This window comes from Diospyros lotus, chromosome 8 (assembly GCF_014633365.1).
Source record: "Diospyros lotus cultivar Yz01 chromosome 8, ASM1463336v1, whole genome shotgun sequence".
Lineage (NCBI taxonomy): Eukaryota > Viridiplantae > Streptophyta > Magnoliopsida > Ericales > Ebenaceae > Diospyros > Diospyros lotus.
The window spans coordinates 40,656,629-40,683,313 of record NC_068345.1 but is presented as its reverse complement, the minus strand read 5'-3'; the positions used below and the strand labels follow the sequence as shown (position 1 = coordinate 40,683,313).

Here is a 26,685-nt window from a genome sequence, read left to right as displayed (position 1 = left end):
TTTTTTTCATATACATGAATCATACTAAAATCCTCAACATACCCATATAAGAATAGCATTCCCAAAATAAAACTAAGGAATGGTAAACTTAATCATAAATGGAAGCAAAATCAGAACCTAATGATCTTGTAAATTAATACATAATAGATTCATACATTCATATCACTTCATCCAACATAGTGTACAATAACAGTTAAAAACCAAATACAAAACAAACTAAAAAATCGGTTCTAGACTTCGCATAGGACTCACAAAAACTTCCACCACACTCACGTTTAGATCATCCCTTTGCCCTTCTAGCCGCTCATCTCGCCTGAAACGTGGAATATTCTAAGGACAAATGTCCAACATTAAAAGATGAATCTTCTAAGAGAGAGATTAAAATAACATGAATGTATAATGCATGGACATGTAGAAACAAATACCTTAGTATAACTTCCCTGATAAACCAACTCGGCACGGAACCCTAGGCAGTAATCTCGACTTGCACACAAGACAACATGATACTCCTATATGTTGTTTCAGTAATACCCTTGGGGAATTCTAGCTACACTATCAGGGTGACATTCCATCCCATGCACGAGTGTCAATATGCTAAGAATATCACGTCATATGAAGAATCAAGTTTATCGATGCAATAATATATGTACAAATATGAAAAAATTCTCACAAATTACATATTACTTAGCAAACCTCAGGAATAACATGCATAATATAGGAAACCTTATCACGTATAAGATTTTGGGGTAAAATCACTCACCTTTCGAACAAAATTCTGTACACCTCGAAAAATGTGCCCAACCTCAATTTTCGTGCCAACCCTCAAAAGTCACACAATCACTCAACCTTGACTCTCAAAGTACCCTATCCATCAAATTTATTCAAATAAATATCAACACATATTTTTTCATAATTTCTTCATATTTTTCCTTATTTTCTTCCTTTTTTATCTTGAAAATTTTAAAATAAATACCTACTCAAACATTTTTTCAAATATTTCTATACCATAATTCCTAAAATAATTTTCTCAATTTTTTTAAAAAAAAAAAATAGAAAAATACCTATTGGCCACCCGCCCTGCGCATGAACTAAGAGTGAAGGCTGGCGAGTATGTTTCACGCGCCGGCATCTTCTCTGGCTCTGGTACACCGACAATATTGGTTTTTACTATTGGTTTGATCTAACCCCTAGTCAATCACAATGGTTCCTAGATTGGCTTGAAAGGAACACCGAAGGTGGCCCAACCGACAGATCAAAGACTTGGCCAGAGCTTTCGCCTAGGATTCTGGCGAAGCTTCGATTCCCACTCAAACCTACACGAATGCTCTTCAAACTTTCTAGAAACACTCTTCAACCTTCAAGGAACAAAATTCACCCTCTAATGTCTTCAATTTAAGTTTGAAACTTGTAAAAACCCTCAGCCCCTTTAACTCCTATTTATACCTATTTCTTAGCCTCCAAACATCCATTCATGTCTAATCCAATGTCATTAATACTTCTACTTGTCCTAGATCGATCCATAGCCCTCGATAAATGGCTCCACAATTATTTTTCAAAGGCCCAAAATTTCGGCCATTTCACGGCCAAAATTTCAGTCCCATTAGCCGTCGAGTTGGCCAATTCTCGATCAAGAACCGGCCATGATGGCCTAAGCCTAGCTCTAAGGCCCCCAAACCACTCCCCTCGAGTCTCCCATTGCCGAAATCGGTGATGGTAGAGGTGTGGTCATTGGCTGACAGTGTTCACTGATATTTTACTCTTGAAAAATAAAATAATGGTTTTGATAATGACTATATGAAAATCAATCTCTAAATCTTTATGAGTAAGTATATATATATGGTCAAAGTTTTTTTAATCAATCTATATGAATGAGAAAAGCAATCTTTAAATCTCCTTGAGCAAAGTTATGAAAATTTATATAGGAGATATATTGAAGTGTGGTTGAGTGTATTTAGACTAAAAATAAATATATTTTTAATAATCTCAACTTGCTTCAAAAGAATCGAAATGAGAATTTGTTTAGTTTTTATTTTTTCAAATTGGATAGTCGACTATGTGATTTAATTTTGTTGACTATGCCTGAGAATAGTCGACTATGCTGTTAAGGATAGTCGACTATATTTAAGGATAGTCGACTATGCTGTTTTCATCTGTCGACTATTTTTCAGTCTGTCGACTATCATGTAAGGATAGTCGACTATGGCTTTTCATCTGTCGACTATTTTTGTTCTTAGAATTCAAAAATTTCTTCACATTTTTACAATAGTCGACTATGTAAAAGGATCTGTCGACTATGGAATTTTTGTGTTATAAGATAGTCGACTATGCGTTTTTGTCTGTCGACTATGTTCTGTTTTATTTGTAAAAATAGTCAACTATGCATTTTCTTCTGTCGACTATATCTTTTACAGAAAGCTTCCAACGGCTAGTTTTTCAACTCCAACGGTCACAAACGGCTACATTTCTCTTCAATCTCTTGGGAAGCTTATAAATACAAGTTGTAGATGATCAAGAGAAGGCTAATGGATGGGAACGAGTTGATCTAAAGAGTTAAAATTATTTTTACTCGAGCTTATAATATTTGCGCCTTCACTGTTGTATTTTCTCTCTTCAAGGTTTTGATCCTCACTTGTATTTATTTACTTCAAGCCTTGTATAATTTTTTTGAGAGACATTGTAACTAAGAGATTTATCTCTTAGATCCTCTCTTTGTTATACTTGTTGTATTTCCTAGCTTGTGTAGCTAGAGGGCCTACTTGGTTTAAGTAGGAGGGTGTATTTCCTAGCTTGTGTAGCTAGAGGGCCTACTTGTGTAAGTAGGAGGTTTTAGTGAATTGGTTTAAAATCCTTAGTGGGAGCTAAGGTAGTGGATTAGGCTTGGTTTAAGCCGAACCACTATAAATTCTTTGTGTCATTTATCCTTCTTGCTTTTACATTCATTGAGTGTTACATTTTTCATTTTATATGTTCTATGTTTTAAATCACTAAAACCTCAATTGGGTCAAAAAGTTTTCAAGTTCTATCAAGATTTTTTAAAATATCCAATTCACCCCCCCTCTTGGTGTGTGCCATAGAACCTACTGTTCTAACATTCACACTGTCCGTCTTTTAAAAATTACATTTCTACCCTCTTAAGTTTCAAAATTTCATTTCAACCCTTTCCACATGGTCCTTGGGCTTCCAAAAATTTCTATTGAGACCCTCTAGTTCTAAACCCTTCATTTACACTTCGAAGATTTTAAAAATAACGCCATTTCAACCTCATTCAATCAATTTTAAGAAATTACACTTTGGCCCGATTGAATGATTTGACTGCTAGCCTTTTTGTTTTGACTTGAAATCGCTTCAGCATTGTTTCTCATGCAAAATTTGATTCCTTTAAAGTTTCATTGACTTTTCAAAAGTCTCTTATGACAATTCAATTTTTCAACCTAAACCGTAACTGTATTGAAAACTGATTCTGATATGATTCCTTTAGATGCTAAAAATCATGTCTTGAGACACTCATTAGTAACATACATATTTTCTTAGGTATCTAAGCTCTAGGGAATTCTCTTCGGTTAATTCGATCATTTTTTTGAGCTATTCTGATACTAATTTGCATGAAATTTTATATTTTTTTCTAAATATTTATTTCAAAAGCAACGCAAAACTTCTCGGTGTTACAACAAATCAACATCAACCAATGATTTAGGTACCCATCATGGACTTGTCACCATATCTGGCAACACGACTCACTCATTGACTTCATAATATAAAGGGTATCCTTGCCGTCTCAAAGTTATTGACTATCACGTTGCTGTTTGTCAAACATGTGTTTGCCACCGTTGAGTAATAGACAATTCACTACCTTAGTAAAGAAGGGGGAGCTGCTATTGACTTGAGTGAGGATGTTTGATCAATTGCAATTACCAAAAGCATTGCCATAGTTGTCCACCATCCATGCGTTTCCCATGGATCTAATAGGTTCACTCTCTCTCTCTCTCTCTCTGTATATATATATAATTGTTTATTAAAGAAACAATTTTCTGAAGAATTTTGTTATAAAGGAGCATGAAAAACAAAATATTCACTAATTAAAGTGATTTATAATTACAAAAATAATATACCATTTTAATAGCACTCTTTTCATATATATATATGAAAAGTTTATACAAATCGTCATCGCAGCATAACACCACCAATCAATCACATATAAATATATTGCCACCACAACAAAATTTGTGGTTCACTGGATTGATAGTTGCTTCAACAAAATTTGTGGTCCATTGGATTGGTTGTCTTGGGGGGGGGGGGGGGGGGGGGGGGTGTATTAACATGGGTGATTGACATTTTAATTAGTGCAATGGACGGACCGCGAGTGATAGGGTGAGGTGGGCTGTGGTGGTGGGTGATCGACATTTTAATTAGTGCAACGAACAGCGAGCAATGAGGGTGAGGTGAGCTTTGGCGGTCGGTCAGGCAAGAATGCAGTAAAAGCGACTAGCGACGTCTGGAGAGAGAATGTGAGAGGGAAGAGAAAGGGGTAAAATGGTCATTATAAGAAAGAAAAAAGAGGAAAAGAAAATTTTATTTACAACCACGTTTTTGCTCTTCAGCTATTAAAAATTTATTTTTTTTTTCAAAAATACTCTCTTTTTATCACACCTCCAAAATACATCAACAAATAAAATCACACAAATACATATATTCATATATATACACATAGACACACACACATATATATATATATGCACACATATATATATAGGAAGCGGCGGCCATGGCCGTCGGAGGTGCCGAGCTTCAAGTCATCAAGTAGGGGAAGGAAGCTTCTGACCATTGATTTTCGCCTGAAGAGAGTCTATGTTAGGTATAACGGACATTAATTTTATGTTGATATAGATGAGATGCATAAATTACTTCATGTTTAGGTATAAGATTGAGCCACATGACCAGCTAAGCATTCAATCTGTCATGTGATATAGCTCCCGTCTTCATTTATTTTTTTAAATAACATCACCAGCAACTAGACTTTTCAGTACATGATGATAAATTGTTTTCCAACCACCAAAGGTTTATTATATATATATATATTTGTATATATATAAAGAAATTAAGAGAGCATTCACAGCTAGCTAGCTCTCAAAAATCACCAAGTCATTTGGTGGCCAATTTTTTAGAATTGTTTCCACAATCATGGATCAGATAATTTAACTATTTATTACTCTAGTTGGAGAAAGCTGCGGGCTTGTGGCTGTGCCGCTGTGGGAGAGCCAAGAAAGAAAATGGCTCATCCCACGAAGAGGAAAAAAGCTCAGATCTCTTGGAAGAAAATACAGGGATCGCCCCTTAAACCGTTGGAGGCCTCCCGAACCCCAGTGTTTGAGGCCTTTAGTGCGCCCCAAACCCTAGGGTTCGGGAACCTTCAAGCACCCTGAATACCAGGGTTTGAGGGCGTGAAGCTCGGCGGCCATGGCTGTTCCCATGACCGCTGCTTCCTTCCTATATATATATGTGTGTGTGTCTGCATGTGTGTATATATATATATATTTATGTTTGTGTATGCGGTGTATATGTGACTGTTAATGTATATATATGTGTGCTTATGTATGTATGTGTGTTGTTCTATTGTTATATTTTCATCTATTTTTTCATTTTCGACTGCATTAGATCTGGTATTTTTTGTTGTATTGTCTTAATTATGAATAGGTGAGTGGCAGGTAGGGGTGTCAACGGTTCGGATTAATCCGGTTTTATAAGAATCCAGTAATCAAACCATTTTTAACGGTTCCGAAAAAATACGAATCGTAACCAAAACATTACATATATAAAACCAAACCATGACCAATCCATCGCATCGGATCGGTTTCGGTTCAGTTTCGGTTCTATTCAATTAACATTTAGTTTCTAAACATTTTTGCAAAGTATGAAATTAAAAACAAATTTGTTAATTAAAATAAACCCATAACTTCATTAATGTTTCAAATCTTGAAATAAAAGTAGAACAAAATAATTCATAAACTATCTTATCAAATGAGATTACATCGACCATTTAGTATAACAACAGCGCATAAAAATCTAGAAATAAAAGAGTTCATGAATAACAATAACCAACAACAAAAAAGAAATAAATAAAAACTAGCAGATTAAAATTGCAAGTAATAATATATTTATGCGTATGTATATATATACCCAAAAAATTATAATATATGTACAAGTATAATATCGATTCTGGTTCGGTTCAAACCACGGTTTGCAAAGAAAAACCGGTAACCAAGCCAAATATATCGGTTCTTAATTTTTTAGAACCAGAACATAAACGTTGAACTATAGAACCAATCCAAAAGGCACGGTTCAGTTCAATTTGGTCTGGTTCATCGATTTTCGGATATTTTTTGACACCCCTAGTGGCAGGTAATTGATTGAGGGAGAAAATGGGTGTGAGGGTAAAAATGAGTTTTCAAGAAAGGGTATTTTAGATATATTAAAATATGGCTGTGAAGAGAAAAAATATGACTACGAATAGAATTTCCCAAGAGAAAAATAGTCATTTAAACACCTATATTGCCTGTCGCGAGCCCCACTTCCCCCAAAATGCATGCCCCGCCCATAATTGGCCCCCCCTGAACATACCCCCTCCCCCTACCCTACCTTCTGAATACACCCCCTAAACATACCCCCCAAGTCACATCAAAACTAATACGAGCATTTTATAAAAAATAAATTAATATTATTTAATAACTTAATAAATTAATATAATTTATAAAAAATAAATTAATAATACACTTAACAATTGATTTGTTAAGGACGTCCCTTTATGTGATTTAAGACTCATAAACAACCCTTGTCCCCAATTTCACTCAATGTAAACCCCTCCCTCAAACAACACATGCACGCAAATAATTGTCTTTCCTTCCCCTTCCCCAATCACCCAGCCAGGACCCCCACCCCCAAACACCTAGCCAGGATCCCCCCGACACATGCGCACACAAACAAATAATTGGCCCCCATCCTTATTGTAATACCCGAGAAATTTGGGTTAATTAAGAAGAAGTAATTTATTAGAGAAATGGGATTTCAAAGAAAATTGGTATCTGAATAGCCCAAAAAATTGACCAAATTGACTGCTGGGAGTGTCTTGGAGCCGATATGCCAAAGGAAAATGATGTGGCATTAACAAGCACCCCAAGATAGGATTTATAGTGCTAAAAGAAATTGGATCGGGAACAGTTTTTGGTACAGCAAAAATGCAGCTGCCAATTAGGCCGCAATACCGAATTGTTATAGACGACTTCCGAGAAGTCAATGGAAGCTTGAGAGGGCTTCGATTTTTCATAAGAAACAACTCTTTAGTGGTTTCAGGAAGAAACAAAGAGGTTTAGGGCCAAAACGAAGATTCAGACCTAAGCGCAGTTTTTGGAAACTACTAGAGGGAGGCCGAAACGATATTTTTTCGAAATCCTTAGGGGTCAAATTAATGTTTTAGGATATGAGGGCCTTAAAGGAAATTATGAAATGTTTAAGGGTTAAGCGAAAAGGGCTAAGGTGAGATAGCCCAAAAGTTGAGGGGCCAAACTGAAATTTTTCGAACTTGGCCAAAGGCAAATCCGACCAGCCATTTTTCGGTCACCAAACATTGCTTTCAAGCACAGGGATCACATGGGCAGTGGTCGGGAAAGGCTAAGGAATCATCATGAGTCGTCGTTGGGCGTCGGGATGGCCAGATTTTCAAGAAATTTGACTGAGAAAAGTTGGCCGCGATGTCAGCCCTGCAACTTGGTTTTGTGGTCGGCTAAAGCTCGCTTGAGGTCGATCCAGGGGAGGTCAAGCCTCCTAAGGTGATGGGTAAGGCGGCCAAGGGCATTTGGTCGTTCGATTTCGCCTATAAATAGGCGTTAGTGAAGGCCGAAAATAGGGGGAGAAAAAGCTTCAAATCGAGGGCTTAAACGAACAAATTGGAGCTCCAAATTAAGGGGCTTTTGTTTCCCATGAGGAGAGGAAGCTTTCTGGAGAATTTGGGGTATTTTCATGGAGGTTTGAAGGTGTTTCGAGGGTCGCCGAAGATGGGAGGCAGACGCCATGGCCGAGACTTCAAACGGCCTGTTGACGGCCCTTCCGGTGCTCCTTTCAGCCTCCAAAGCATGCCATCGTGATCGACTAAGCAAAAGGAAGAATCAAGTGGAGTCGAATCAGATCGCCGGCACGGCCGTCGCCAGAGAAGATGACCGGCGCGTGCCGGTCACGCGCTGCACCTCAAGCGCCCCCAATCGCCCTAGCACTTGCAGACGCGTGGGGCTCGGGAAAATTCTGAAAAAAATTATTGAAAAATCAGGAAAAATATATTATGAAGGTCCGTGTAAAAAGATTTGAATTTGAGATTCCCGATGTCTCGATTTTTGCACCAAAGAGCCTCGTTTTGTGTGAAAATGCAACATCCGAGTAAGTTCAGTATTTTTCTTTTGAATTTCATAGCCTATAATAAATTTTTGTGAAATTAGATTTGAGAAAATAGTCCTGAGATATTTATTGGAATTTTTAGAAAGGAAAAATGAAAGAAAATGAGGGGAAAATGAAATAAATTGAATATTGAGGATATTTAGTGATTAAACATTATTTTATGATTGAGGAGATTGAGATGATGTGATGGTGCAACTTTTGAGAGTTGGCACAAAAATCGAGGCTGGGCACGCATATCGAGGCGATGCACGCTTTTCAAGAAAATGCAAGTTTATCTCAAAAGGTGAGTAATTTTATACCAAACATGGTTTTTTGAGTTATCCTACCCTATATGATAGTCATGAGATGATTGTTTATATGCATGCTATTTATGAATACAATATTAATTTTGTCATATTACATGGAAAGTCGTGATAATTGCATGGCACGATATTATTGCCACTTTGATATTTGTGCATGGGAATGGGATGTCGCCCTCAGAGTGTAGCCGTAATTCCCCAAGGGTGTTAAGGGAATAACGTTAGGCTTATTCTACAGAAGTTCGGGATTTGCCTAGGATTCCTAGCCGGGCTTGCGGACTAGGGAAGTTACACTAAGGGAAAATGTTGTTCATGTTATTACATCATGCATTCGTATATATGTTTTGGACTCTCACTAGAAGTTTCATCTTCTAATGGGTTATGCCCCTAGAACATTCCACGTTCCAGTTTAGACTTGCAGCTCAGGCAAGGAGCAGGTTGAGATATGATGGCACGTGATGGCGTGGCCGATGGATTCAGCGAGCTGACTCGGATATATTTTAACTGATACTTTATTGATATTTAGCCTTGTTAGAATATTATGGAATCTCCATGTATTTATGTATTTCAATATTGAGGATATGATGTTAATTATGGTACGAATTCTTATGTTATAAATAAAGTGATTTGATTATGTAGCATATCAGGTTTCGATTATCGCTTTCGCATTTTTAATGATTTGCTGGGGATTTTGTTCGGGACTCGGTACTTAAGGTTTAAGTTATGTACCGGGAAAGAAAGAAAAAAATAAATTATGTATATTTTGGGCCCCAGCATAGTGACACGCTCGGTAAGAGAAAAGCGGGGTGTTACACCTATTTCCCCTCGCCCCGTCCCCATAAAATCTTCCAATAAATCACTCCCTATCTCCCCTTCCCCCTAGGTAGCTGCAAATCCCTCTCATCTTTCTGCCCACCCTATTTTGGCCCCCCTTCCCCATGAACACCCCCCCCCAATTAAATCCCTGAACCACCATTTCTCTTTCCCCATTTAAACCCCACCCTTCCGATGAAACTCTAAGCATCAAAATCTCACTTGCAATTTACATTCATTATGTTCCTTTCTTAATATAATTTACTCCACCATCACCTTTGGTATGTTGCTTATATTTTTTCATCTCTTAAATTTTACCTTGCTCATTTTTTCTAATGGGCATTGTCATTTACTAGTAGTATTAAAGACATACTTTGTAGTTAATTTATCGATATATCTTGTGTTGTCCTAATGTGTTATTTTTAACTGGAGGGTAACTTTTTTTGTAGGGATGGAATCACAAAGTTCTGATAATGTGTATCTTCCTCAAGTTTTCATTGGTCGAATTTTGAATTTTGGCCAGGTATTTGAATCACACGAGGAGGCTTACACTTTTTACAATGTATATGCACGAGAAGTGGGTTTTAGCACTTGAATTGCAAATAACAAAAAGAATAAGGAAACGGGTGAAACTATATGGAAGTTATTTGTTTGCTCTAAAGAGGGAAAAACAGACGAGACCTATTAGATATCTTGTAAAAATGTTGTGCCACGGGTTGGCGAAAGAAATCGCAGACATACACGGCTTGGGTGCAATGCTAGATTGTCGGTGGTGAAGCAACAAACTGGCAATAGTTGGGTGGTTAGCCATTTTGTGGAGGAACACAACCATGGTCTAAGTACTCCTAGCAGAGTACATTTGTTAAGATCACACCGAAAAGTCTCGACGACAAAGAAGGCACTTGCGTAACAATTTTTTGAAGCCAATATACCAACATGTCAACAAGTGCGACTGATGGAGATAGAGTCGGGCAGTCTATCATCGATGGGTGTACTGAGAAAGATATCAAGAATCATGTTAGCTTGTTGCGTCAGGTTCAAATAGGTCATGACGCTGAAACACTAATCTAGCATTTCACATTTGAGAGAGAAAAAAATCCAAACTTTTTCTTTGATTACGATACGGAGTCGGACAATAGGATGCTTCGTTGTTTTTGGGCTAATTCTGAGTCAAGAAGATCATATGCCTTCTTTGGCGATGTCGTGGTGTTTGATACAACCTACAACACCAACAAGTACTCGATGATATTTGCCCCATTTGTTAGTGTAAACTATCATGGCCAGACCATTATTTTTGGTTGCGGATTGTTAAATGATGAGACAATAGAATCATTTGTTTGGTTGTTTTCGAAGTTCTTAGAAGCCATGTCAAACCAAGTGGCCCATATTGTTATAATCACTGATTAAGACGCTGCAATTTCAAAGACTATCTTGATGTTATTGTCGTTCACTTTGCACCGGTTTTTCCTGTGGCATATTTTGAACAAGTTTTCAGAAAAAATCAACGCCATGCTGTATAATGAGCAGTATCACAGGCTGGTAAATATTATTAAATAGTCTGAATTTCCTGAGGAGTTTAAACAACGGTGGACTGAGATAATGGAAACCACCAATTTAGGCAGCAATGAGTGGTTGATCAACATGTATGAAATACGCAATCGATGGGTACCAGCGTATGTCAACCATGTATTCAGTGCAAGAATGTCTAGCAGCCAAAAGGTTGAGAGCAATCACTCATTTTTGAAGAGATATGTCAACAGAAATAACTCATTGATGGACTTCATCACACGTTTCAATAGAGCGTTAGCTCATCAACACCACGAGGAATTAGTTGCCAACCATATTGATCTCAATGAACAACCGAGGCTGACCTCAGTTGTTATGTTGGAGCAACAGATGGTACAGAAATACATGAAGCATATATTTTTGTTGTTCCAGAAGGAAGTTGAACAAAGCAACTTCTACATTTGTTCAAAGAGATTAAACTCCATAAATGCTAAGGTGTACATCGTGGAGCGTTTTGAGCAAGGAAAAAATTTTGATAGGCATCGAGAATTGATTTATCACCCAGAGTATGATTTCATATCATGCAGTTGTAGAATGTTTGAGTTCGACGGTTATCCATGTCGACACATGCTATGCTATTTGAAGAAAAAACAAGTCTTGTTGTTAATTACCAGAAAAATATATTTTAAGGAGATGGACAAAGAATGCAAAGATTGGACTTGCACACAAACCTTTAACTGGTTCATTAGTCAATGATGGTTCTAGTCAATCCTTAATGGCAAGGCATGGGTTATTATCACACAAGACTTCATTGTTGATCAATGATACGTCTTTAACAGATGCTTGCAACACCTTTCTATTAAATGAATTTGAAAGTTTGCACATTAGGGTTCAAGATATTGACAATGGCAGAAATATTGGGATGAGTAGGAATATGAGCAAAAGCCACGAGGAGACCCAAGTGGTACATGATTCGAATGCCGGTAGAACGAAAGGGTGCGGGAAGCGATTAAAGTCATCTAAAGAGAAAGCAATGTCCCAATCTACCATAACATGCCGCATTTGTAATGTTACTGGCTACGACAAGAGGACTTGCCCAACATTGCGTGATAGGTAATGTATTTGTTAAATTATTTCTCCAAACTAATTTAACTCATTTTACAAGTTGTGTTGCGCATCTCATATTACAATTTTTTCCAATCATTTCAGGTCAAATGGGTTGGATGACCCATATCACCCCCAGTTTCATTTTGATGGTACGCATAATGATGGGTTCACTAGTATTACCAATAACAACTATGAAGATGTGAACGTCAATTTTAACAATTATTTTTCGTGATAGTTCAATTTATTTTAAATCGATGTAAGATTAGTAATTTCCTATTTCAGTTGTTATGGATGTTAATATTGTTAGTGATGCATTTTGAATATTGTGTGACTATTTGATTAATAAGAACTATTATTCTTTAATGTAATGGTTGTTAAGTTTAGACCTTAATTTATTCAAGTTAATTAGTATTGTATTAAAAATAATTCAGTCACATAATTTAATTTGAGGGTGGTTCACGTGAGTTCAATTTTACTTGAGGAATGAGGGTTGACGTGATTTAATCAATAGAATTGTATATAAAATCACACGTAAAATAATATAAAATTAAGATTTTAATTATACTTTAAATTTTAAATATCATATTTCAATGAAAAATAATAATTAATTTATAATAATTTTAAAATTACATAAAAGGACGCCTTTAACAAATTATTGTTAAGTTTATTATTAATTTATTTTTTTATAAAATGCTCGTATTAGTTTTGATGGGACTTGGAGTTATGTTCAGAGGGTGTTTGTTCAGGAGAGCCAATTGTGGGTGGGGCGTGCATTTTGGGGAGGTGGGGCCTGCGACGGGCAACATAAGTTTACCCACCATGGGTAACATAGCAATTCTATATTCTTCCTTGTCCAGAAAATTGTTGCTTGTTGCATAAAAAATAGATTTGATTGGATCCATAAGCATGTGTTCATATGATTTTAATTTATGGCTATTTTTTTTTTAATTCATCTGAAATTTTTTAATTTCACCCGACTGATCGATCTTAAGAGCAGACTATTTTTACCCATGGTGCTTTTTATCAAGGGAAAAATTAAAATTTTAAAAATAAATTTTCACTATAATTTCAATTCACTCCCCCCTAACTTCAATCCAGTCTAATTCAATTTTTTCAGTCTACCCCAAGCCAAATTTTTGCATCCCATCCGCCCGCCCCTGTTCTTTATATTGATTGGACCTGTCCTTTTCTTTTATCCTGTTCTGCTTTTTACGTTGGCAAATTCTGCTTTTTAGTGAAGTTCCACCACACATTCAGATACACGGACGAGGTCCTCGAAAATCAGCACCTCCTCAGATTTCCCTGTCTGCTGATTCTTTAGGGTTTAGGGTTTATAATTAATATAAATGAATATAACAGATTTGTTTTTAGTCACTTCACAGGAAAAAAATGTTTCTGAACTCTTAAACAAACTAATTGCACTATCTAGCCACTTTTATGTATAATACCTAAAATATCCTTAATGAGATTTTAAAATGGAAAGGCCACATTACCCTTAGCCTCATTTACCAAAATACCCTTGTCTCTTTCACTTACCTTTCTCCTCTCTTCCAATATTCACACTCCTACATTCTTTTCATTTTGTCGACTTTCTTCTCCATTGGCGAAACCATCAAACTTAACCATTCTTCCTACATTCAATCTTTTGCTTGTTGGGTCATTTAACTTCTTCATCAATCATCGCAGAGACCTCATTGAAGCCACATTCACGAGAAGTTTTCCTTTCCAAGAAGCATTCAAGGTATTGATTTTGATTTATATTTGTTTTGTTTTTCAAAAGTACTTTTTGTGTTGATATTGCTTATTTAAGTTGTGTAGAATAGTTGTGGTTGTGAATAAAATATTTTTGGTAGATATTCATTCCAGATCTATGTGAAAAAAAAGAATTTCAGAAAAGGCACACAGCCATCGAAATTTTCAGAAATGAGACACAGTCATCGGGCTTAGTTGGAGGCACAAAGCCTGATGAGATCCCCATCGGGCTTCGTATTCATCGGGCTTCATTGCCCTATGAAGCCCAATGGAAAATCCATCGGGCTTCATTGCCCTATGAAGCCCGATGGAAAATCATCGCCGACGAAGCCCGATGGGACAAGTCCCATCGGGCTTCCGTAGAGCGATGAAGCCCGATAGTCCGTATATCCCATCGGGCTTCATAGCATACAAAGCCCGATGGGACCCCATCGGGCTTTGTCAGGAGATGAAGCCCGATAGGACCAACTAAGCCCGATAGGCTTCTCATTGGCCTCTGCCCCACGAGACTTGATGGGTTGGCAATAAAGCCTGATAGGACTTTTTATCAGGATTAATTGGCCAATGAAACCTGATAAGAAGCCCTCAGACAGAACTCTCATGTGTGCAAAAATGTGATAAAATAATTTTTTAAAAATTATGTTAAAATCCTCCAATATTTTTATAAATTTTTTTAAAAATTTTCATAAACTTTATTTTAGTTATAATTAGAGAAGATTATAGTAATAATAAAATTGTTATTTTGTAAGTAAAAAAAATCATGTATTTATGTTGTATAAATTCTCTTTATGAATTCGTCCCATTAAATAGTCTAACTTCTTACTTTGAATCTTGTAGCAATGGATAAAGTGCCGTTGGTAATTATGTGGAACGGAGAATGGAACGATGATAAGTACACTGGGGATAATAAAACGTGTATGATGGCTAATAAGAATGCGACTTTTACTCAATTAACTGATATTGTTTACACAGTAACGGGAATTGATAAAACAAGGTACGACATCAACATTCATTTTTTAATGGAACCATCATGCAGTCTTCCAGCCACTAAGCTCCCTATCAAGGACGACTATGGTGTTGAGTTTGTTATGTACGAAGGAAGTAAATATAAGGTGATCTATGTTGATATGATTCGTAGAGATGCTAGAGTTTGTAACATACATAGTGAGCCGCAATACCAATTTCCTTCAAATAGTGGTGGTAATCAGGATTCAGGTGTTGACGTTCCACTTACATCAGCACGTAGTCCACTGCGGAACGATGATTTTGGTATATATGGTATGGCTGATTTGTCAGATGATGCTTCACACACAGATAATAATGGTGATAATGAAACAGATGATAATGGTGATGATAACAGTGGTGATGACAGTGGAGGTGGTGGTGAAGGAGGAGCCAGTCCAGATTATCCAGAAGTAAGATTTTCAGGTTCTCAATTTGAGGACAACCCTTTACATGGAAATTGGGTTGTTCCTGGTGTAGAAAATTATGCAATTGAGGCAACGCGACCCGAAGTGTTGATTCCTTACCAGGGTGATATTTTTTACCAAGGCGCATTATTTAAAAGTAAACAAGAATTGATTTTGGCATTTGGAAAATATTGTGTTGATGTGAAAATAGACTATCGAATCAGACGTTCATGCACGGTTCGATTTGAGGCTGGTTGCAAAGATGTGAATTGCAAGTTTTTGCTTCGTGCAAGATGCAGACCTGGTTGTACATTTTGGCATGTGGTGAAGTTTATGCCGGGTCACACATGTAGTCCGGACATCTACGATTCACATTTTCGGAGTGTGAAGGCTATTGTCATCGGGAGTTTGTTCTCACAATGAGTGACAATTAGTGAATATACACCTGGAATGCTAATGGGAGAGCTGCTTGAGCAGCATGGTGTACAGATCATGTACACTAAAGCTTGGAGGTCTTTACAACATGCAAAGAGACTTACTTATGGCAATGCAGATGAGTCATTTCAGCAGCTACCTTTATATTTTCACATGTTGAAAGAAACAAATCCAGGCACTATCACGGCAATAGAGACATATGAAAATAATCGTTTCTTGTATTCATTTTTTTCTCTTGGAGCTTCACTTCAGGGTTTTCGATCTTACATAAGACCGGTTGTTGCTGTTGATGCCACCCATTTGAAAGGTAAATATAAAGGCGTGATTTTTGTTGCCACTTGCAAAGATGGAAAGGAGATGATTTATCCCATCGCTTTTGGATTTGGGGATGGTGAGTCTGACAGATCATGGATTTGGTTTTTAAGAAAATTGAGAGAAGCTATTAGCGTGCCGGAGGATTTGGTAATTGTATCCGATCGACACCAAAGCATTGGGAACGCGATGAGCCTTGTTTTCCCTCATGTCCCACATGTATTTTGTTTCTTCCACCTTAAGCAAAACCTAAAGAAACGATGTAGACAACGAAAGGATGTGATGGAGACATTCTACCGTGCAGCATACAGCTACACCCAAGTAGAGTGTGATACACACTTGGCAGAAATTCAATTGATGCATCCTCAAGCGCATCTAACATTAGTGGAAGCAGGAATGGAAAAGTGGTCGCGTGCATATTGTTTGAGAAGAAGATATTCCATGATGACCACCAATATTGCCGAGTCTCTCAATAAATGCATGATGAAAGCACGTCGGTTGCCTATAACGAGTGCACATGAATTTTTGAGACATATGCTTCAAAAATGGTTTAGCGACAAACGTGCTACTGCTGACAGGATTGTAACTGAGATTACCTCCGCTGCATTGGCACATGTTAACTTTGCCCATAGCAAAACATTAGATCGAGGATGTAGTGTAGTTCCTATAATACACGGAAACAAGTTCCTCATGAAACATGCAAAGGAAGGTGATGGGATCGTTAACATTGATGCAAAAACATGCAGTTGTCGTAAATGGGATCTTGATCAATTACCGTGTCTTCATGCAGTTGCTGCTGGCAGGTATCATGGTTTGACTTTATTGTTCTTATTACATTCGTTGTTTAATGTGATATATTAACACTCTATCTTGCTTTGTTTATCATACGTGACAGTTTCATGCGGGTGCACTATAATTCGTTTTGTCATCCATATTACACTGCAAGCTGGGTCAAAAAAGCATATGAACTTCCCATCAATCCGCTCCCTAACAAGTCTGCTTGGGTTATTGCTGCACATGTTAGAAGGGTGGTTGTACACCTACCCGTACAAAGAAGACAACCGGGTAGACCAAGAGAGGGTCGGATTCCTTCTAGTGGGGAAGCTCGTCGAAGGAAAAAATGTGGAAAATGCGGTGCACAAGGGCATAACCGTCTATCTTGCCCTAATGAATGGTCTTCTTCCATTAGAGAGTCGAGCACAGCCGTTACTACTATAGAATCAAGAGATGCTGCCGTGGCCACTGCAAGAGCAAATCGAAAATGCAGCATTTGCAAAGAGGCTGGACACACTCGTCGTCGGTGCCCTATACAGTTGAGCAATCAAGGTGATGATAATTTTGGCAATGATCTAAACAATCAATAGAGATGAACTCATTCAGGAATGATAATGTCGTCACTTATGTTAATTGTTAGATTGTTTGAAGAATAATGTGATTCCTTACTTGCATTTACAGTGTGAATGGATTTATTACTGACCATATCCTTCATGTATCAGCAATGCTCAAAAATCACTTCCACAATCAAAACTAGTTTTTGTCATTCTCCACCAGAAATGAATGTTGTGTTTTACATTATTATTTGAATTCAAAATATTTTAGCAATTGTAATCTTTCGGTTTCCTTAATTTAAACTTGTAATTGATGATTGAAATGTGGTTGTTTGTTGATGGAGAGAGAGACTGAGTCTCTAATGTAGGTTGAATGGCCTGAAAACAAAGGAGATTCTGCCAAAATTTTCTAAAATTAAGTGATTTACTTGTTTTCAAACTATTGGGAAACTAGGAAAAAACACCAATACAAAAAAAAAAAAAAAAAAAAAACCTATCGGGCTTCGTGCACCTACAAAGCCCGATAGGGCATCATCAAAGCCCGATAGGCTATTTCTTCAACTTTTTTTTTTAAAAAAAAAAATTCAATTAATTTTTAGGTTCAATTACCACTAAAATGAGCTCTTCTAAGGTTTTTCGTATTAATTAAACACAAAATGCACATCAAACAACTCTATACATCACATTGGAACTAAGGTGGAATGGATGGATGATTAAGTGTTCCTCCTTCTATCTATCAAGTGTTGTTTAAATTGGACCAAAGAGATCTTAGCATATTCTATAAATTAAAATTTGGAATAATGAGTAAGTGATTTACTTGTTTTCAAACTATTCTAGAAAAAAACACCACTACAAAAAAAAAAACCTATTGGGCTTCGTGCGCCTACAAAGCCCGATAGGGCATTTTCAAAGCCCGATAGGGCATCATCAAAGCCCGATAGGCTATTTCTTCCCCCTTTTTTAAAAAAAAAAAAATTTCAATTATTTTTTAGGTTCAATTACCACTAAAATGAGCTCTTCTAAGGTTTTTCGTGTTAATTAAACACAAAATGCACATCAAACAACTCTATACATCACATTGGAACTAAGGTGGAATGGATGGATGATTAAGTGTTCCTCCTTCTATCTATCAAGTGTTGTTTAAATTGGACCAAAGAGATCTTAGCATATTCTATAAATTAAAATTTGGAATAATGAGTAAGTGATTTACTTGTTTTCAAACTATTCTAGAAAAAAACACCACTACAAAAAAAAAAAAAAAAAAAACCTATCAGGCTTTGTGCGCCTACAAAGCCCGATAGGGCATTTTCAAAGCCCGATAGGGCATCATCAAAGCCCGATAGGCTATTTTTTCCCCCTTTTTTTAAAAAAAAAAAAATTCAATTATGTTTTAGGTTCAATTACCACTAAAATGAGCTCTTCTAAGGTTTTTCATGTTAATTAAACACAAAATGCACATCAAACAACTCTATACATCACATTGGAACTAAGGTGAAATGGATGGATGATTAAGTGTTCCTCCTTCTATCTATCAAGTGTTGTTTAAATTGGACCAAAGAGATCTTAGCGTATTCTATAAATTAAAATTTAGAATAATAAGTAAGTGATTTACTTGTTTTCAAACTATTCTAGAAAAAAACACCACTACAAAAAAAAAAAAAAAAAAAAAAAAAAAAAAAAAAAAAAAAACCTATCAGGCTTCGTGCGCCTACAAAGCCCGATAAGGCATCATCAAAGCCCGAGAGGCTATTTCTTCCCTCTTTTTTTTAAAAAAAAAAAAAAATTCAATTATTTTTTAGGTTCAATTACCACTAAAATGAGCTCTTCTAAGGTTTTTCGTGTTAATTAAACACAAAATGCACATCAAACAACTCTATACATCACATTGGAACTAAGGTGGAATGGATGGATGATTAAGTATTCCTCCTTCTATCTATCAAATGTTGTTTAAATTGGACCAAAAAGATCTTAGCATATTCTATAAATTAAAATTTGAAATAATGAGTAAGTGATTTACTTGTTTTCAAACTATTCTAGAAGAAAACACCACTACAAAAAAAAAAAAAAAAAAAAAAAAACCTGTCGGGCTTCGTGCGCCTACAAAGCCCGATAAGCTATTTCTTCCCTCTTTTTTTTTTTAATTTTTCAATTATTTTTTAGGTTTAATTACCACTAAAATGAGCTCTTCTAAGGTTTTTCGTGTAAATTAAATAAATTAGCCTATCGGGTTTCGTGGTCCTACATTTTATCGTTCTTTACATTTAGTTAATCAAATTTTTAAAAAATTTCGACAGAATCTCCCCTGTTTTTTGACAATAAACCTGCATTAGAGAAGTCTCCCTGTCCAACAACAAACTACCTCCACAACCACTTATCTCACCAACAACACAAAAACACATATCATCAAGAAAAATAGCCACATCTTAAGTATACACTAACTACTTCTATCTAGTTCAAATCACACCACTTTACAAAAGAATACATTGATATATCTATACAACAGTGCTATGTCTATACAAAAAAATTCCTATCTGCCTACGAAGGGTACGAATATCTGGAGTTGGTTGCATCTGCCACTGATCCTCATTATGCGTCAAGATGTCATGGGCGTATTTTAAAATAAGGCACCCACAACTATCCCTGTATTAGACATAATAATCAATTGAAAAATAATCATATTGAAAAATTCAATTGACTCTATAATAAGATTTTAATTAATTAATTTACCCGTCCTATTGTTGAGGCACCTTCTGAGGATCAATACTCTCCACCTCCCATTCACTATCTGAAGTGGCAGTTTCAATTGCTTGGGAGTAATATGCACTGCTCTTCAGCATAATAGGTAGGAGGCTTGCCAATGGTTGTATAGATTCTACTCGGATCGTCCGGCTGTCTTTGTTAGTGGCGTTGGAGTCATATATCACAACTTTTCTATCCTTCAAACAAATCTTGACCAGAAACCAATGATAATTCATGTAATTACACGGGACCAAAACCTGCATTTTTAAAGATGTGTTAGTCATACAGAAATAAATACATCAATGATAACATTATTAACACGTACGTAGTCGACCGTCCACCAAGGAAGATTTCCATCAATGCTCCCATCAACGAAACGTGCCCACTCTTTCGGGACAGTCCCCGTAGAAGGCACGAAAACTGTCCTAGTGTCCCCGTATGTTTTTTTCCAAAAATCTGCTATAGACACCTGCAACCAAATAAAAAGAAAACAGAACAATAACCCGGTCGACACACTAAATTGAAATGCAACAAAACAAAAAATACAAGAGTAATTTAATATGCTTGGAGAGCTCACAAATAGCCCGGTCGACATGATAGCATAATTCCTATCGTATCGTGGATGAGATTGTGCACGTCTTAAGCAACACATGTAACTATCAATGTGTTCCTCCCCCAACCATTCGGTTTCCTTCTCTATGCGCTGGAAGTCAACCGGGGATAGATTGAGCACGTAACCAGTGTCACAACTACAATAAGCAAGAATTAGAATTTCTAAAGTTAATAACGTATTGTTGTTGTAAATAGAAAAATAATACAAGTTACTTACCAAATATCTTCTTTAGAGGTTATGAACTCAATGTAGCCTTTAGGGGGGTTAAGACCATCATCCCCAACTTCATCCCCCACTTGGTCAGGAACTGATGACACTGCCTCCAGGTCTGCCTCATTCGCTAGGACATCTTTCTTTCTCTTCTTCGGTCAGATCGGATCAGTGTAAGGAGATTTTAAAAACTGCGATGGTTGTTTCTCTCGCATAGTACTTTTGCTGACTCGAACCGTTTCATCTTTTAACTGTACGATATGTGATTCCATATAAATAATTAGTTATTACAACATGCATTTTTAAAACGATATGTAAAACGTATAAATAAAAGTGAATTAAGAACTTACCACAGATGTAGATGTTTGGCCCTGGAAATCGTGATGATCAAGATCTATCTGATCAGCTCCCAAGTGCTGCTCATCGCCATCGTCATTGTGAGATGGGGAATCCTCAATAGACGGGACACGTAAATGAGTGGATAGTGTTGTAATCTGTTCTCTCATTTGACCCATTTCCTTATCAAATTGTGTCCTTATCTGACTGATTTCTTGTTGCATCCATGTCCTCAACTGATAGATTTCCTATTGCATCCATGGCCTCAACTGGCAGATTTCCCCATCTATCCTCTGCAGCGTTTTTAACGTTAGATCAAGCCTCTCGGTTAACTACAAAAGGCAAAAAAAAAAAAAAACTTACTACAAACAATTACAAAAAATAAAAAATAAAAAATATTATTATAATAAATATACCCCATCCTCATACTGTGCGTGATGCGGACTGTGCTGCCCAAATCTTGGCCTCCTCTCTTCATGTACAACCTCTTCCTCTCTCTCATCATCTCTATGTATCTTACCCCCCTCTTCCTCATGCACGCCCTCCCTACCTCTACCCTCCTCCTCCTCATGCCCGCCCTCTCTACCTCCACCCTCCTCCTTCTCATGCCCTCCCTCCCTACCTCTACCCTCCTCCTCCTCATCCCTACCCTGCCTACCTCCACTCTCATCCTCCTCATGCCCTCCCTCCCTACCTCTACCCTCCTCCTCCTCATCCCTACCCTGCCTACTTCCGCCCTCCTCCTCCTCCTCATGCCCGCCTTCCCTATCTCCACCCTCCCTACCTCTACCCTCCTCCTCTTCCTCATCCCCGCCCTGCCTACTTCCACCCCCCTCATCCTCCTCCTCCCCACTCCCTATTTTGTAGACATCAACTCCAACTGAGTGTCGAGGGTTGTATGACCTCCAAAAATCAGTCTCTCGCTCAGCATCGGTGGGATCTAGTGTCGTAAACGATCCTCGTGCCTATAAAATTGTATTTTTTAGATAGATATTACATAAATAAAAAGAAATGACACATTCTAGATCACATTTACACTTACATTCATCAAACATTCCTCGTAATTTTTTATTTTTGGCCTTTTATTGCACAACCATTTCCTGCACCTAGGAATGGTGACTGATTCGGGTAATCTGACGGCCCATTTATTTTCAATATATGGGAATGTCTCGATCAACCACCACTGTAAAAAGAGCAAAAAAATTTATAATAAAAAAAATATAAAATAAATTAAATTAAACAAACGTTAGTAAATTCAAATTATATACAATGTATAATGTAATGTAATATAATACAAAGAGACCTATTAGTGATTGTACCTGAAATGCCCACACAAAATCATAAAGGTTGATTTTCTTCTCAACCTCACTAGTCAGCTTCTCCTTCTTTGTGGCCAAACGAATGTAATGTAGACTTTGACTATAGATGTACGTCCCCCAAGGGAACGCCTCAAATGCATGTAAATCCTCGACCAGAGTCCACATGAAATCCTCAACATATGCGCGCTCATCATGGCCCAACAATAGTATATTGATCATAACGATGTAAATTAGTTTCAGGACATCCTCTGTTCCCAAGTCATTTCTTGTAAGTTGTAGTTTTATGTTGTGCCCAGACACAAATCGCTCTCGTGGAAATAGGTGTGCCTGTAAACTATTTGCCTCACACGGTCCTGCTTTAATGCTTTCTTTATCAATGCGGCCAAACCGAAGTCCACTAATAAGGATGAATTCCTGTCTCCCATACCTATATGGTGCGCCGCCAATCTCAAACCACATTTCATCGTGGCGGACACCAATAAGTGTTACCTCCCGAACCAGAACTTGAAGTAGCAGTTGTGGTGTAGTCATCATTTGTGATAGAGGCATCTGCAAGAAGTGACCTAATGGGCTCTGCAAAAATCTATCCAACAATGCATACTGGTTGAGAGCCTCACGAGATGCTTGATCCCACAATGAGTAGTGAGTCGCGTTCCCTACGGTATTACTCGGTGAGTGTGAACATAAGTAAATTCTCTAGTTTGTGGATAAGCCATCTGTAGGAAAAAGAAAAAAAAACAAAACATAAAAAATTAAAATAAATTAACAAAGAATCAAATAAAGAATTTGAAAAAAGCTAAAACTAATATAAGAAAAAAAAATAATAAACTAAAACATACGTAAACCAATCATTGATGCCATTAGTTTTATTAATTATTTGTGGAGATCCTTTTTTGGAATTAGAAAAATAAATTCAAATATTTGTATGACAAGACAAAGAAATTAAAACTTGGAATTAGATTTTTTTCCCCGTTATTTTCCTATATTTGTATGACACTTTTTCTTTTGTATTCAAACTTGTATTTGTATTTATTTATTTTTGTATTCTAACATGTATTTTAAATTATTATTTTTTTCTATTTTTCTTCTGTATTTGTATAATTCTTACAAGTTATTTGTACTTGTATGAATTATAAGTTATCTGTATTTTATCCAATTAATAATTTTTTTTTAATTTTCTTCTGAATATTAAATTTTTGACATATATGGCCCTATCAGGCCATATCCGAGCCTTATCGGGCCATATTCGGCCCTATCGGGCGGCTCGGATATGGCCCGATCGGGCCATATCAGAGCCCTATCGGGCCTTATCTCCGAGCCTTATCGGGCCATTTTTCCCGATTAGGCCCGATAGGGCTCGAAGAGATCCCTATCGGGACATATCTCCAAGCCCTATCGGGCTCTGCTCGACGATATGGCTCGATAGGGATCGGCCTATCGGGCACTATATGGCCCGATATAGGGCTCGGCCGAGCCCTATCGGGCTTATAATTGAAAATGGCCCGATAGGGCTCGAAGCCGAGCCCTATCGAGCCTAATTGAAAAAGGCTCGATAGGGCTCGAAGATGAGCCCTATCGGGCGGCTCGAATATGGCCCGATCGAGCCATATCAGAGCCCTATCGGGCCTTATCTCCGAGCCTTATCTGGCCATTTTGCCCGATTAGGCCCGATAGGGCTCGAAGAGATCCCTATCGGGACATATCTCCAAGCCCTATCGGGCTCTGCTCGACTATATAGCCCGATAGGGATCGGCCTATCGGGCACTATATGGCCCGATATAGGGCTCGGCCGAGCCCTATCGGGCTTATAATTGAAAATGGCCCTATAGGGCTCGAAGACGAGCCCTATTGGGCCTTGTCCCGATAGGGCTTAGGGTGGAAGCCACCGTCTTCCTCGTAGAAGACGGTGGCGGCGCCCGATGTCGGCCGTGTTGCCCGACATCGGGAGTGACGCCCAGACGAAGCCCGACGATGGGCTTCGTCGCAGACAACCAAGCCCAATGTCGGGCTTCGTCGCCCTTGTCGGGCGAGATGCCCCAACGAAGCCCGACAGTGGGGCTTGGTTGTTTGCGACGAAACCCACCGTCGGGCTTCGTCGCGAACGAAGCCCACTGTCGGGCTTTGTTCGAGACGAAACCCAATGACCAGTCTTCGTTGCCGGCAACACAGGCGAATCGGCGACCATGTCCACCAGCCCCAGCGTCAACAAATCTTCACCAAAATCACACAAAAAAGCATACCTTGTTCAGCGATGATGAGATCGACGTCGTTGGTAACGATGGCAGTCGGTCACGGCGACGGTAACGACAGCTGTCAAGCGACAGTCAGGCGGTTGTAGTGAGAGAGAGGTCAACTGGTTGTAGTTGTGAGGGTTGGGTACGGTAAGGGTATTCTAGTATATTCCGAGTTTTGTGGGTTTAAAATTGTGAGGATATTTTGGTATTTTATTTTTTTTTAATTTTTTTAATTTTTTAAACAGAATTATGGTCAAATCTGGTCAAGTGGCTATATGATGTTATTAGTTTGTTTAAAATGTTAAAAATGTTTTTTTTCAGAAATGTGACTAAAAAGGAACTTTGTATTTGAGGGGTTGTTATTTTTTTGCAATTTCCACATTCTTTAGTTTGTTTTCTGCCCACTTCATATAAATAATGATAATTCAGCCAATGATTTAGGTACCCGTCATGGACTTGTCACCATATATTGTAATTAAGACGACGACTGAGTTATTGACTTTTGCGATATATTTGTCAAACATGTGTTTACCACCGTTGAGCACTACATTAGTACGGAGAGGGGGAAGCTGGAAAAGCCTTGATTTGAGTGAGAAGGATCGATGTTTGATCAATTGCAAGCACCAAAAGCATCGCCAGATCGTTGTCCACCATCCATGTGTTTCCCATGGATCTAATAAGTTCACTTTATTATTTATATATATAATTGTTTATTAAAGTAACAATTTTATGAAGAATTTTGTTATAAAGGAGCATGAAAAACTAAATATTCACTAATTAAAGTGATTTATAATTATTACAAAAATAATATACCATTTTAATAGCACTCTTTTCATATATATGTGAAAAGTTTATACAAATTGTCATCGCAGCATGACACCACCAATCAATCACATAAAAATATATTGCCACCACAGCAAAATTTGTGGTTCACTGGATTGGTAGTTGCTTCAGCAAAATTTGTAGTTCACTGGATTGGTAGTTGCTTCAACAAAATTTGTGGTCCATTGGATTGGTAGTTAGTTCTGGGTGGTGGGGGTGGGGCTGGTGGAATTACTATGAACATGGGGCAGGGTGATCCACATTATTTTAATTAGTGCTTCGGCTTGTTACACTGTAGTACCAAGCCAATTGCTATCAATGATTATACTTCTATACAAATTCTAAGATGTATTTTTGATATTTAAAAAATATATATAATGAGTATTCTTAAAATTTAATGTTATATTATAATTGGAATGGAAGAAATGAGGAGATTGTTGGATTGAGAAAAAGAATTCAATAACTTTGAAAGAGTTGAATGAGGAGCCCCATGAGGAGAAAATCTCATTTATAGTAAGCATGGTTAAATATTTAAAAATAATTAAAATATTCTTATATTTAAAGTCTTTCTTCTTAATTTTTTTTTTTGCTTGGCGAGAAATGACGATGGTGCTATCTTTCTTTCTCTCTATCTCTCTTTCTCCTCTATAAGATAAACTTAGAAAATCTATATAGATTCATTCACGATAAATTCAAGTTAAGCATCTTAGTTATCTTTCTTTCTCTTTTTTAATAACCTAATGGTTGGGGTAAATGATCACTAGTTGCTTGTTTTTTTCAATTTTATTTTTTTTTAAATCAAAGGTGAGAAGTGTGAGAAAGAAAAGAAAAATGAAATGTGAAATGATTATTTGACCCTTTAATTTATTAATAGAGATGGCTATTTTTTTTTTTTTTGTTAAATTCATATTTTTGTTCTTGTAATTTTATATTTTTTTGAATGACTACTTGGATTTTTTGTTATTTCGATTACAACCATATATTTCCATTTTCAAGTCAATTTAACTCTTGT

The 26,685-nt window shown here is 37.2% G+C and overlaps 2 protein-coding genes across 2 annotated transcripts in view; one reads left to right on the top strand and one right to left on the bottom strand.

Annotated features, from left to right (window-relative positions):
- The window catches only part of LOC127807311 (pentatricopeptide repeat-containing protein At3g13150-like), a 102,201-nt gene that overhangs the window by 33,143 nt on the left and 42,373 nt on the right, over positions 1 to 26,685 (bottom strand). The gene's annotated exons all lie outside the window — the stretch shown is intronic.
- LOC127808660 (uncharacterized) lies at positions 16,514 to 17,436 on the top strand. The gene is made up of 2 exons (XM_052347228.1): positions 16,514 to 16,875; positions 16,968 to 17,436. The coding sequence occupies exons 1-2, from the start codon at positions 16,514 to 16,516 to the stop codon at positions 17,434 to 17,436; spliced, it is 831 nt and encodes a 276-aa protein (XP_052203188.1).

Bases quoted from the DNA above. Each gene is read 5' to 3' on its own strand.
- LOC127808660 (XM_052347228.1), top strand. From the start codon at position 16,514: ATGATGACCACCAATATTGCCGAGTCTCTCAATAAATGCATGATGAAA. The intron at 16,876-16,967 runs GTATCATGGTTT...CATACGTGACAG, and splicing joins CATGCAGTTGCTGCTGGCAG to TTTCATGCGGGTGCACTATA.